This window comes from Dermacentor andersoni, chromosome 7 (genome assembly GCF_023375885.2).
Source record: "Dermacentor andersoni chromosome 7, qqDerAnde1_hic_scaffold, whole genome shotgun sequence".
In the NCBI taxonomy this organism is placed as follows: domain Eukaryota; kingdom Metazoa; phylum Arthropoda; class Arachnida; order Ixodida; family Ixodidae; genus Dermacentor; species Dermacentor andersoni.
The window spans coordinates 53,169,806-53,184,454 of record NC_092820.1 but is presented as its reverse complement, the minus strand read 5'-3'; the positions used below and the strand labels follow the sequence as shown (position 1 = coordinate 53,184,454).

Below are 14,649 nucleotides of genomic sequence, written 5' to 3'. Positions count from 1 at the left end.
TCGCAATTCTAGACATTTGGAGCTCACGCTGCGCATGTTCACGCGTTTCAACGAAGATATCTACCGTCGCAGCTTGCGCACTGATGGGCCAGAACTTTTACTCGCAACACGCCATCTCCCGACATCAGTTCTTGAGCAGTTGCATGACACCCCTACGACACGTGTTTCGGTGTTACGCGTACTTAGGACGGCGCACGGCGCCGCTTCTATTGACCAGGCCTGTACCACTCTGAAACGCTACGTTGCAGCCTATGAGCTCTATCAGCGCCGCGAAAGAACCTGCTGTGCTGCCCGCTGGACGCCTTCACACCATCGATGTGCCTTCAAAACCGTTCCTTCGCGTCGGTCTCGATCTGTTCGGCTCTATTCCGACGTCGAAATCTGGGAACAACTGTGTCGTTTTCGTGATTGATTAGGCGGCTCGGTACGCAATCACGCGAGCTTTGCGCACAAGCTGTGCAATTCAGGTGGGAGATTTCCTTTGACATAACGTCCTACTCCCTCGCGGCGCACGCCACCAGCTCCCCACTGATCGCAGCCGCACCTTCTTGTCCAGTGATTAGTTGACCTGGCCGCGCATAAGATCCGGTACGACAGAGGACATCGGGATGTTCTAGTTCCTTGTGGCTCCGTTTTCCTCCTATCGACGCATTGTCGTCGTGTTGGTTTGCAGCGCTACACGATATTGCATCAGCCTGGCGATGTGAACTACGTGTTCACTCCGCTTAAATCGCATGTCCCCACGGACGTTGTGCATGTGTCCCGGCTGGTGGCTTACTTTGTCCTGAGTTCACCAACCTTATAGTTAGCGCCGAGACGGAACCTGCATAAACGGGGGTTATGTTAAGGCGCAACCAAGCGTGCTGCCAGTCAGAAAACAATTTAACATGTGTAGGTGGAATCGGGCTCGACAGCCATGTTGTTTATGCAACATTGTCTCTCTTGTAAATATTATAAATACATGGTTGCACGCGACTTCTGCAACGTACCAACGTGTATATATATACATATATATATATATATATAGATATATATATATATAGATATATATATATATATATATATATATAGCCATGTCATGAACAGCCAACAAACACTGCCACCGCAGACAACAAAGCGGAAATTGCTTGTGCTTAATAAATGGAATAACGAAACGATAATGGAAATGAAAGCGAATGAGAAAACAACTTTCACTTTCATCCACTTTCATTCCCGTTAATTTTCATTCCACCATTTTATTTATTAAGCACAAGTAATTTCCCCTATGTTGTCCTTGGTGTCAGTGTTTGTTGGCTTCCTATGATATGGCTTAGAAACAAAAAATTCGGGCCTTCCTTCTCATTAATATATATATATATATATATATATATATATATATATATATATATATACAGTATCTTCCTAAATGTATCGTCATAATTCAGTATTTTTTCCTAAATGCATTGCAGTGTCTAGGTCCTAATACGCAACGCAGCGCTATTTCCATTTTCAGTTTTCACTTTCTAGCCCATTTCTCCTCCATAGGAACAGTACATTCCTCAGTGGCGAGCAAATCTCATGTGCGGTAGGAATAGGTATAAAGAGCTCTACTGCCGTAGGGTGGGCAGCACGGATTCACTGCTGTAGTTGAGTGTTCCTTAAATTGGTCTTAAAATCAACAAGTTCACCAGGCCCTTAGGCATTACATTTTTCAATTTTTCCGAGCCGAAAAGTACCACAGAAGGTTATTTTAGTTTAGTTTGAGAAACATCTGAACATATCACTGCAGCGCTCCAGGCAGTACAGAAGTAGTTGCATGAACAGACAAATGTTATATGGAAGAACGCACGAACAGCACCAACACCTTCTAAAACATTTATTTCGATGACCAGCGGCAAGCTTGAACACCGACTTCCATATAAGTGAGTATACTCGCAATATAAGCAGAATTGGCAACGTGTATCAGTTACTATGCGGTAGCAATAGAGCCTTCGCAGGTAAACGAGGTCAGTGAGCGCTCGTTGTTCAAAGGAACAATGATCTGCGCAGTGCAGAGGTCCTTGACAGTCTGGAAGGAAAAGATAAACACACAACAGGATATTAGGCAAGTTTTCTTTTACTTTAAACATCGCCTTCACACTTTCAAAACACTCGTGTAGCATGGAGCGCTATAACGTAAAACTATTCCGAACTTTTCTATTCCAATTCTGCGATATTCCTCCGCGATTGGCCAAAACTTTTTTGGCCCACCCCCGACTTCGCCTGTCAGTGAGGCGACGTCACGCAAACCGCGATCGCTCCCCATCTGATATGACGTGCACACTCTGATCATGCGTGATTGAACCGAACAAAATAAAAATAGATATTTCTGATTCGACGGCTTTTCGCCATTAGCCCTCTGCTATTGGTCAAAAGTTTTCGAGCTGCACCCAGTTTCACCTACCTGTCACGCGACGTCACAGAACCGCGAATACTCACTGCGTCAAAGTGATGTGTACACGTTAAATACGCATTAATATACCGAACAAAACTGAATTTTTCTCTAAATAGCCGCATGCTGCCCCGTTCCAATAGGAATAAAATATGGCTGCCGCCGATCGCTCAGACACTGGCTACTCGCACCTGCCGGAGAGCACGGGCTTACTAGCGTACAATAAAACTTTGCGTGGCCGTGTAACATTTTCCAGCATTTTCGGCACGTTGACGAGCTCACTCAGCCAACTTTTATTTCCTAAGAATCCTTTTTAGCGGCATTCTTAACCTTCCCTTGCATGGCGCCGCGATTTTCGATGAGCCACCGCAAGCTAAGTAAAGGAGAATGAACTAATCGCAGACGCCGGCACCACCTTCTTCATCCGATTATCGATTTTCATTGCACCGGCTCTGCCCCAACTAATCTCTCTCCACTTGAGCATGCTCCTAGCCTGTTATCAGCCAATTAGATAAGGCAAGGCGCTTAGTGTAGGCAATGTTATTCGTTTTTAAAGCAAACAAAAGTGACTGCCTATGAACGAGGAGTGCATTTGATTGGTCTGTTTAGGCAACCCTGAGGGTCACTGCTCGATGCTTGCGTCGGCGGTTACGCAAAGTTGATGTCAGAAGATTGGAATCAAAACATATTGGAATTGTTTTATGCTATGTCGCTCAAGGAGTGCGTCGCATTTGCAAACACGGCTTCGAACGGCACATATATATCTACATTCTAACTGTATCACTCAAAGTGTGCCTAACTTCCTATTAAACAACACCTCTGTCACCTATATGGCTTAGTTAGTTCAAGGTATTGGCTTGCAGTCTGACGGAGAACCATACGCTGTCCTAGTCGCCTTACACGCAGAACACTGTCCTTTCGAGATCACCGCCTTTTTCAATGTCGCCAAATCTTGTGTTCAAAGTAGGACAGCAGCTTCTGACCAAGTATCACATCAGACAAACAGAAATAGGCATTGCCAGTAATCAGGTGCCATTCAGGCATTTCAGTTTCAACAATAGGTGGAGACCATGACGAGTGGATACCCTGAAAGGGCAATCAGGGCTTTTGTCGAGCAAGTTCAAGTGACAGAGTGAACAGTCAAGTTTCCGGCGCGCAATCTAATTTGTGAAGCCAAACATTCTCCGCACGATAGCAACCAGCCACGCTAACGCAACCCGAGGTTGTTTGACTGTGAATTTCTGCAGTCACGTCACCTCTAACGTGGCGTCCTTAGTTTTCAACGTGAACCTGCTACACTGCAATGTATGGTACGAATTCAACATTGAGAGAGACTGAACATGAGCCAGGCAACGTTAAAAACTCTCTAAGCCTCCTATTCTAGAAATACGGCCCTAAGTTGACACGTAATATGTGATGCGAGCATACCGGCGTTATTGAATTCGAAATCTGTCAATAATTGAGAGCGACGATGGTTCAATTTACCTGCCACCGAAAATAGCGATAAAAATAGAAAAGAAATCTGAATTAAATTTAATTTTTTTAGTTAAATATCGTCGCGAATTTTAGAAGTCATCACTACGTCTTCGAAGACTTCGCGCACTTCGTACTTCAAAGTTAGGACCACTCAATGAACGGAAGCGTTGAAGAACAGAACTTCATTTGAGAAACATTTATAGAGTTCGTGAGTTTGCAATAGAGCGGTTTTGGGAATAATTCTGGAACAGATAAGGCATAAAACACATTTCATGAGGTGTTATGCGCTCTTCTTCTGTTGCTTTCATGAATAACGTGAACGAATGACTACGAATGACGTGTTCGTGATGACGAACACTTCATCTATGGTGAACTTAAAGAAGTTTTCTACTGAAGTTATGAACTTATCTCGGCTACCTATAAAGAGTAGGCGGCATTGACACACTGCAGAAAAGAATTGAAGAACTGCCTGAGAAGCGTTAAAATATGCTACGTATCACATTGTGCTAAGCATATGATGACGGTGCTGACTGTAGCGTAAATTGTAAAGAATTTATTATTTTCCTGGTGCTCTGGTGGTGAATATTTCGCTTTAGAAAGTATCAGCAGAAGAATGCGCCCATAGATATAGTTCATGAATGCTGATTTCCACTTCAAACATTTTGGTAGCTAATGTAGTGATGACGTATCCGTGTTTGTTAAACTGGCGACTGGGCAGTTGACAATTCTAAAGATAGGCCATTACCTCAATGAAAGCAAGCAACCTGGAAATAAAAAGTCAAAAACGCAAATAGTCACTGTTTTAAATGCGTTATTATTGTTTTCCTAGAATGCCTCTTCGTTTACGCGAATATAGAAAATTCCTACTAAGGCATTGTTATTGCTGACTCAGGCAAAGTTGTTTCGATAAACTTTTTGTTTAATTGCGTGAGCGCAACTATGGTTATTTCGCCTTATCTGTGTCAAGCGGGTTAAGTGCTTACCTCTCGGGACTTGGGTACACATGCCGTCTTGCTGTAAGCCTCCGTAACTCTGCAGGTCGATTCAGTTATCTTGAACTTGATTCGGTAGTTCGTACCAGCTACTACCTGTAAGATAAATAATAAAAGCAATGTGACAGAGCTCAGGCTACCAAAGCACACTTTACGGTAATGCAAGAGGAAATGCAGTGATTTATGCAGAAAACATATCCCCGAATGTCATCAGATTTTTGAGCATTTGCATACAGGATCTCCGTAACTACCTCAAGGACCCATACTAGGCAAAAAATTGCCTGCACAAAAAATAGCATTAAGCAATTTGCCATTTTATGCTTAACGCTCTGAAGAGGCAGACAAAAAATATACGGAGACTCCACAAACTGAAGCGTGGCACACCAAGACAAAGCTCCCGCTAGCACGCAGCAGCTCACAGCTGAACTACGAAAGCACACGTCGATAGTACAATGATTTTAATAGTTACGAAAGAACTATAGGCAGTGTTCTCTGACAGAATGAAAAGCCATCTGAGTCAGTACTCTAGAGCGGGGTTTGATACACACTACAATTTCATTTCCAAATGAGGGTAAGTAGGTAATCTAACGGATAAATTCCTCCGTGTTTACGAATAGGCTAGTAAGAGTGACATTTAGACAGTAAATTTCTTCATTTTTTTCGAAACAGATGATGGTACACCAAGTGACACAATCGCTATATGCATCCACGCTTGTTGCTGGTTCAACCAGGAAAGGAGCGCCAGCGGAAAAGAATTAACGCATGCGCAGAGCGCGCGCTCAAGAGAGTGAAGCAGCAGACCGTCGTGCCCGTGGTTATTCAAGTACAGATAGCGATGGCAGACCGATGTGTGAGGACATGGGAGTCACCAATATGAATGCGTGCTGTTATCCGGTGTCAGTGGGCGCGTGCGGCTAGTGTGTCCATCATTCACGAACGCTTACAGATCGTGCATGTCGAAGAGGTCATGTCTCAGGCCTTGCATTGCAGGGCACCGACATTCACCAGAGTGGTTTCATCATCAGATTGATTGCTCGCTACGACAACTGTCTCTTGGTTGGGGGCGACTATCGGATAGCCCCTCTTATATTCGAACTATGCCCATAGCGAACGGCATTCGGTTGAAATACTGCTTAGCGAAAATAAAGCGCCTTCCTAAGCGAGTCCTATTCGTCACTGTTTCTTTGTTTGGGTACGATGCATAGCGAAATAAAAGACATATGATTATTTTGCAAATAGGATGCGTAAGAAAGGCACAAAGGCGGGTTTGAACACAAATAAGTTCGGCAGCATGTTACACTCTCTGTGATAATTGAAGGTGAAATCCTGAATTTATACAATCGCGGTTTAGACTTCTTGCATGACATAACGTCTCGCAGGATGAAGTACACGTGTGGCGCTTTTGGGTTGACCTTCTCAACCTTCTCAATAGTGAGCACTTAATGAACTACCTAAAGGTGCAGCCTGTTTGTCGCCACTAAGTGTTACAAATGAATAACGTCAGACGAATACAATTACGTTACATGCTCAGTGCATGACAAAGCAGCACCTGTGGTAGAACGGCTTGCTCCCACCGCTGCGCACGTCGCACCTTTCTCGCCTGGCGAGCATCCTCGGCCGTAGCGTACTTCTGATACATAAGGCACAATTCCTGAGCGCCCACCGAGCGTCCTTCCTCACCGCTTCTCTCGCACCACAGTCGACTGTCGGCGGAACCGCCGTTGGCGCCGTGTGACGTCAGCGACGCCAACACTCTGCGCGCGCTGCCCGTTACCCTCTTCACCCGACCCTCGCTGCAGGAAGGTCACGGGTTTATCAGTCAGCGCGTGCAGTTCTTTCCCTCTCCCACGCTCGTCGCTCGTACAAGGTCACGTGGGGTTGTGTACCACTTTTCGCGCCTACACTCTTAATCAAATGTACGCTCTTTGGGTCGTATATTGGCACACAACGGTAATCGTCATCACTCTTGCTTGCGTTTGCTTTCTTGAAAACGCTGCGCTCGCTACTTTCATGTTGAGAATGCTCTGTCATGCTGAGAAAGCGTATGCCATTCGAGACTTGGAAGTACCAAGATCGCAGCGCTGAAGAAAGCAAACGCGGACAAGGCAGATGACGATTATTGTTGAGGGGCAAGGTACCGCCCATTGGCAGAAATATTGCTTAAGTGTGTCCCGTTTACTCCCAAGGTCACAGCGCACCGATGCACCTAAGGCTCTCGCCTTAAAACTTGAGGCGAAAGCCGGAAAATTAATCCAGTTTGGCACACGACAGCCTCGTTGGAGTGATTCATATATCTGCGCCTATGTACGCTATGCATACAGAAATGTGCTTCATTTTCTCTTGCACCACGTGCACAACCCAAGCCGTGCAAATATTTTTGATAAAAGCAGAGATGGTGGTAAGTCTGTTGGAACAAAACATAAAATTCCTGCGGACACTGCCAGTGGGACATGAGAGGAAGAAAGCGCAGAAGTAGTCACGTGCTGCTTTTAACAAAGGACCACTGGTACTGGTATTCCAAACGTCGACGTTACCATAGCAACCACGCTCTTGAAGTTGTCGATGCTGCTCTAGCCCTCTCAAAAGCGATAAGCTTTTTTTTCTGCCTGTACCATTTTTCGCCGCACTTTCTATTCACGAGACACGCTGATTTTGGAGCATGGTGTGCAAGCTTCAAAATTGTGTTGGCGTCTATGTACGTGTGTGTCTGCCAGCAATGGGGACACTCAAGCAATCACGGCGCGGCTCTTCTTCCTCCTCTTCATCGTGCCACGGAAAAAACACAGGAACGCGTCTGCTTCACTGAAATAGCTTTGTTCGGAGGCGAGTCCGCAGCATGCACTTCAGGCGGCTCGCAGCGATGCAATTTCAAAACTCGCGCCTATCAGCTGAGCCGTGCTAAGTGAAGGATAAAGGGCAATGGCCCACCGAAGTGGCTTCGTTTCCGGCTTCGAAAACGTGACCTCATGGCCTGTACTATTTCGTTTCTCTATGAAGTTGGATGCGTCGTTCATTTGATCTAGACGTACCATTGCTGTTCATACTTAGTTGATTTTGCTGCAGTAGTAAAACCCGGAGCTAACATTATTGCCGCTATAATTAAAAGAATAGTTTAAAAATATTAAAAGTGGTATCGTGAGTTATAATTGGCGATTCCATCTAGTTCAAATACCCTTAAGTGTCAGCGGTATACGCTTAGGATATAAGAACACTTGTTTATAGGATGTCAAAGTATGCTTAGCACATATGCGCCACCCTTATCACTCTTTTTTTTATTGTGCGGTGATTTTTCAGCCTGCGCATTTATATTAGGATGTAGTGGGTAAAATGGGTGAATAATTATGTTTATATAAGGGTGTGAACCACAAAGAATATTTGTACCAGTGCTTAGCATTATTTTTGGGAATAGGTACTGTGTCTGAAGGCACCTCTTTAAAGTAAGGCAAGTAGTCAATTTCGCCTCAGAATAATGATAGAAGATGTGCGTCTTGTGATCCAGACGTGTCGTATTAGTTATTGTAGTCGCAGTATCCAAGCGATAGTTTTGTTATCCTCAGTAAGAAAGGCTTTTCATGCCTGTTCCTAGAGAACGTTATAGGTGCCGGTTACAGGTTTTGCGTTGTCTTATCAAGCAGAAGTACAAAATCTTTTAGTCTTCCGTCACAGGGGCGGCATATTTAATTGTAGGCAGCCTTTACGTTGCTTGTTTTCATCGATCTAGGTTTTTCTTTCACTTGGTAATATATTGCGATATACTGTGGGAAAGGTGTACTGGTTATCATTGCTCAATATATTTATCCTATGTCTACTGCGAATTAGAGGTTTTACTCAGCGGATAGTTGAGCTTGATATGTTTCTTTTTTTTTTGACGAAGACCAGCATCAAGTTGAAAAAAAATGGAGGAACGTTTGTCGTAAAGGTAGAGCAGGTAATTGAAGAGAGTTGAGGACAGCTGGTGACTTGCGACATAGAAAGAAAGTAATCTAAGGGAATGAATCAATACTCAACTGTCATCGTTATTTACGCTATGTCAACACTTTTACACCTCGATCTGGGTGTTTGCAAAAGCAGGTAGAACGACTTGAAACATCGTGAAGCTTATGCGCATTGAAGTACAGAATACATACCTGGGTCTCGACGTCGACAAGCTCGAGCACGGTGTCGTAAAACTGCCGGTTTCGAACTTGCTTGGAGACAGCAAAGTGTGCCAACTCCTCGTAGATCGCGTCATCGCCGACATTACGCTTCTGCCAGCCACCAAACACGGGTATCTGCCCTTCGCTGCACGCAATGATGGCCGACAGAGCCACCAGGAGCCCGAACAAGGCGATGGTTGACGAAGTCATGGTTTCCTGCATTTGTTTTTTTTTTTTAGTAGTAAGCCGCTTCAAACATCTGAACTTTTTGTTGAAATCGCATTTTTAGAATGTATATTCGCTTTCCGAACCCTGTGAAATTATGTGTTAAGCAAAGTTATTTATTGTTTAGCCCACACCCATACAATTCTCCAACTTGATGAGGAACCTGACGCTGTCGTTTCATGGCGATGGTGCAAACTCAATGGTGGTAAATTGGTTCTGGCACATGCGACGCGGTATGAATCGAGCGCGCAGTTTCGTACGAGGCAGCAGGGGAATGGCGTGCGGGCTGTCTGCTTCGGAGCTACAGCGCGGGTGCACCGTTTGTGCGTGATGCGTTCGCTGTGCAGTTGTTTGTGTTACTCTGCAAAACGTCAGTGGACCTCCGCTTCTGACTCTTACAGCTGACTTTCGGAAGCCCCCATTCCGAGACCTTGTCCGGAAGCCAGTTCAATCGGCCGACCGAATGCCGCCCAATCTGAGAAAACTAAGTGGCGAAATGAAATGTTTTTTTTTCTGATATTGCAACAACTATCGGCCAATTATTTGTCTGCTCGCGCTTCCTCACGTCTGCCGAGCAGCTGTCCGCCGAAGCTACCACCCGGATAGGCCAGATGTCAGAGCTGGAATATCACAAAAACAAAACAGAATCTACTTGAAATAAAACATTGGGGTTTACGAGTTATTAGCCCTACTTTTTGGTTCAATCTATGCGACGTGCTGTGTGTATCACTTTGATGCAGAACAGATTTCGATGCCACATTGAAATGCACCGAAGCAGCTATTCTCGAAATGGTTGACATTAGTAGCTCCAGAATGATGGTGCATTGAGACATCTGAATAATAAATATCTTATACCAATGTAGTTTCTCACATACTATCGTTCTGAATAAGAAATTCGCACTTATGCAGCGATAAATGTTTTTGTAACGGTTTCTTTTATGTTTAGGGAATGGATGAATAAACTCCACGTACACTAATAGGGCGGTATATATCAAGTGCGCAATACCTTTCTGTTGTCACACAAGCTTCTCTGGAGATGTTGACGTCAATGTTTTCTTATAAAACGAAGAAACAATGACTGAAGAGAAACGGAAGGTTTAGTCTCTACTCTTAGTAAGAAACCCGCCGTGGTTGCTTAGTGGCTATAGTGCAAGAGGTCGCGGGATCGAATCCCGGTGACGGATTCGATGGGGGAAATGCGAAAACGCCCCTGTACCTAGATTTAGCTGCACTTTAAAGAACCCCAGGTGGTATAACTTTGCGGAGACCTCCCCTATAGCGTGGCTGATGATCAGATCGTGGTTTTGTTACGTAAAACCCCCTAATTAAACCTTTAATCTTTTTACTGTTATTAACAAAAAAAAATTATGGGGTTTTACGTGCCAAAACCACTTTCTAATTATGAGGCACGCCGTAGTGGAGGAGTCCAGAAATTTCGACCACCTGGGGTTCTTTAACGTGCACCTAAATCTAAGTACACGGGTGTTTTCGCATTTCGCCACCATCTTAACAAAAAGTAAGCTTTGCAGAAGCTTCTCAATGGTACCCAGCATTCATCAAAGAATGGTTCTACAATGTTTGCGAGAAACCTTAAGGGCTAAGCCCGCCCGGTCAACTTAAACAATAAAGGCCCTGGGCAGCATTGAGATAACCCCTTCACCTACCCACATACAGCCCACTACTTGTGGAGGTCACGGACACATGTTGAAGAAAATTCATGTGGGACGCACTTCAGCCCATTTGTCCAATCATGCAGTTTAAAGTGTTGGAATATCTTATAACACCCTCCGCGGCAATTTTACAGTCGAAAACAAAAAGATGTCATACGGCACCAGACATGGTGAAAATGGATGATCCGGTACAGCACGATTATTCTGTTTGGTCTGAAATGCCTGGACTGATACAGCCCTGCGCGCTTCAAGTTGTTACGCAACAAGGCAACCTATGTAATGTAATGTAACGTAACTAGTGTATGTAATGTAAAAGTTTTGTTTTTTTTTCATTTTGTCTGATATTATATTTCGATTCCTGTAACATTACTTCTAAGGATGTTTTGGTCAACGAACAGAAATAAACCAAATGAAAGATTGTTGCTGAAGCTTTGGCACGAGCTAAAGGGGATGTAATTTTTGCAATGTGATAACAATCCTTATGTGAGATGTAAGAGGTTGCTACCCCTGCGACGTTTAGAGAAAGTGACAAAGTGCTGAATGCCAAGGTTATGGTTTAGCTAGCGAAAGACAATTTTAATATTCAGTTTCCGTTGCCCTGAATTTTTTATACAGATCTTGCTACAGCTTTTCCTGTTTAATTTCGAATCTTGCGCATGGCATCACGGTGACCTTCATGCAGTAAGTGCCTAACTCATGGCACAATTACAGTGATGGGTAACTTTAATGGGTGATTTGCTCTTTGATTGTGTCGTACCTAATTTCCGCCCTTTAAAAACCTTCATTTCCATTCAAAGAAACATCTTGTTCATGATGATAGATTACTGCGTCAGCGCCAACTTGCCTTATATAATTATATTCCACTACCGAAGAGTGTTTTTGTATAGTTTAGCAAAGAACATGATACCATCACTCTGCGAAGAATTTTGCTTCATACCATCTATCGTCTAGCGTCAATATACATGTGTTAATCCAAGCCACTCATTCTTAAGCTCAACTCAGCCTCCTAATCCGTTCAAGGTGACATCTTTCAAAATGTGTGGTAACTCTGCGCTCAGTTGGAACGCGTCAATGAAGGTAGTTTCTTGAGTTCAAATTACAGTGGAAAAAGAAATATAAATCACCGAATTCTTTGACCCTGGGAAAAGATGATGCAACTTTGTGATGCCAAATTAAGACTCCGGTTAATTTATTTTTTCTACGGTACATTCAAATAAAGTGTTGTAATATGCAATGCATTACTGCAGTTAATTGTGGCAATACTGGTACACACTTTTCTTTACACCAAGCCGTATTTTCTCGACGAAGCTCTTGTCCGCGGCATTGAATGTTTACTGATAGCTTCCAAGGTTCGTGCTAAGCGTAGGTGTGTAGCTCATTTTCTGTGCTCCCCTTTAAATCGCAAAATTAAGTGCATTTTTGCCGTCATAGGGAAATATGTAGGAGTATTTTCTCTGCTGGATTTTATTCTCAACATAGGAACAAATAAACTGAAGAATTATATTGTCATACATATAATGCGTGATTATATCAAGTGGCGCCATGTTTCTGTACTATGACATTTTCTATCAGGTAGCCAATATTACGTAAACAAAAATATCTTTCTTATAGCGAAAACCACAGATATTTGAGGACGAAGCCACAATTTAAGGTGTGTGTGAGACAGAGTCAAAAATTTAGCTTTTCTCATATACCAAGAAACGTTTTTCTTCTTATTTACCGATAAAAAAGGAAGAACTTCAATTTCCTATTCAAATACATGTAAAACATAGAAAGTCTCTCAAAGGATAAACACTCTATGACTTGAAAAATACTTGAAGCATTTGGGGAAGAAAAAGCATTACAAAATGGAATTATAAAGCAGGTTTTGCATTTCCTAATTATTATTTCCTACAGCAGGTACCGGAATTTGTTTACTATTAGGAATTAAAGCAGACAGACAGACAGACAGACAGACAGACAGACAGACACACAGACAGACAGACAAAGAACTTTACTTACAAGGTACAGAGGAAGTTAGCTAATATATATCTCCACAGTAAAAATAGATATCTTCGTTCAATGATTTGCATACAGTAGAAATATTCAACAAGACGCATTTGTTATGTGAGTTTACGGCTTACGTCAACTTGCCACAATGCATAAGAATGTTTTGCGCAAGCCCTACTCACAAATTATTGGCAGAAATCTGGTTTGGTATAAGACAATCACATCAATTCGGTCCCCTTTCCGCGTCTTTTGCAGGTGACGTTTAGAGGAGTGTGATACTTGTATTTATTACTGAATTACAGAGGTGCAAACTTCACACATGAGCAATGTTTTTCAACATTCAAGTTGTTTGGAAAAAATATTATTGTGCAATTCATAAATCTGCTTCCTAGAGCAATAGGTATTATTGGTTAAAATTCAACACATGTTACCACGCTTGCATTGTTTTCTATCGAGGTAACTAGGGTCATCTTTGGCTTTTATTTACAGAGTAGCTATCAAAGCAAGCTAAAACGTCCTCTTTGTTGTTTGTTACTTTTGAAACGGCTTAGTTTCACGTATGCCGGTTTACATCTATCGCTTGACGCCCCCTGCCCCTGTTTTCACCGGGTAATGCAAGGGGTGTCTGAACAGTGACAGGGCAGTGAAAGTCTGGAAGTGCGCTTGAAACTTAGCACAGAAAAATTGTCGTTGCTCCAATATCTGATGTGGTGGTATAGTAGAAGTCAGAGAGTCCCCTCGAATTGTGAAAATCTGATAAAACCGTTTCATCAAATTCAGAATGTGGATATTTGTTACTCACCGTGCGTTCCAGAGTCACTGGCAGAAGAAGGGTTTCTACTGAGCGGACGCCGTAGGGTGCAAGCGACAGACAAGTGTCCTCGAGAATGGTCCTCAGAGAAACACCGCAGCCTTTTTGTTCGCGCAGCTGATATACTGCGGTGCCCCTACTGTTTTCTTATTTTCTTTGATTGTTGAGGGAGGAAAAACGTGGAGGAAACTGCCTGCGAAGCCAGATGGGAAGCGACGGCATAGTTTAATGTTCCTCTTTACAAACTCCATTAATCTTTTTCTTTCCTTTTTTTCTTTTTGGACCTTCCTCGCCTAAAACGACGTAGTATCACGGCCAGCATGGTGCTTGGCTTAGATCGTAAATGAGAAGTTTCGAAAGGAGCAGCCCGATGAACATATTCGCAAGGCTAAGTTGTAGCCCCTTGTGTTTCCAATGTCTTGATGCAACTTGTTTTCATTGGCCACACGTTGGCACAACGACTCATCCAGTATTGATTCCATCTTATAAGGCATATAGCAAGGGGCGCAATTGTACCATGCGTAGCAATGTCAATGTCGAAACTGTGCCATTGCGCAGACTATCAGCAGTTATTCGCGTTCGTCATTGGGATATATTCTTGGGTGGCAAAAATTTGTTTCCCAGGAAATCAACGCGAGTCATTCCGTTATTTCCAGCTTGTAGACGTCCCTCTTCAGAAGTAGGTATAGCATCAAAAAGCTTGTTTTAATTATGTGTAAAGGAATGTAATTCGATTCAATTATCTTCTTCAAAATTTCATCCATACGTACTGAAAACGGGCACATCAATAACATTTACAAAACCATCTAGTACCTGTAAAAGGTACATCGAATAATGATTCATACATACTACAACATTTTTTTTTTTTGCATTCGCAAGGTTTCGGGGTTAACGACCACGTGTGGTGCAGAATTGGAGTGCCTGATTTGACCTTCCTATA

General features: G+C 43.2%; 1 protein-coding gene across 1 annotated transcript; it reads right to left on the bottom strand.

The window, feature by feature from the left end:
* Nucleotides 1-1,838: 1,838 nt before the first annotated feature.
* LOC129380085 (cystatin-2-like) lies at nucleotides 1,839-13,810 on the bottom strand. Its single transcript, XM_050181712.3, has 4 exons — nucleotides 13,701-13,810; nucleotides 9,006-9,230; nucleotides 4,870-4,974; nucleotides 1,839-2,047 (listed from the first exon to the last, which is right to left on the bottom strand). The coding sequence occupies exons 2-4, from the start codon at nucleotides 9,222-9,224 to the stop codon at nucleotides 1,949-1,951; spliced, it is 423 nt and encodes a 140-aa protein (XP_050037669.2). The 5' UTR covers nucleotides 9,225-9,230; nucleotides 13,701-13,810; the 3' UTR covers nucleotides 1,839-1,948.
* Nucleotides 13,811-14,649: the final 839 nt, after the last annotated feature.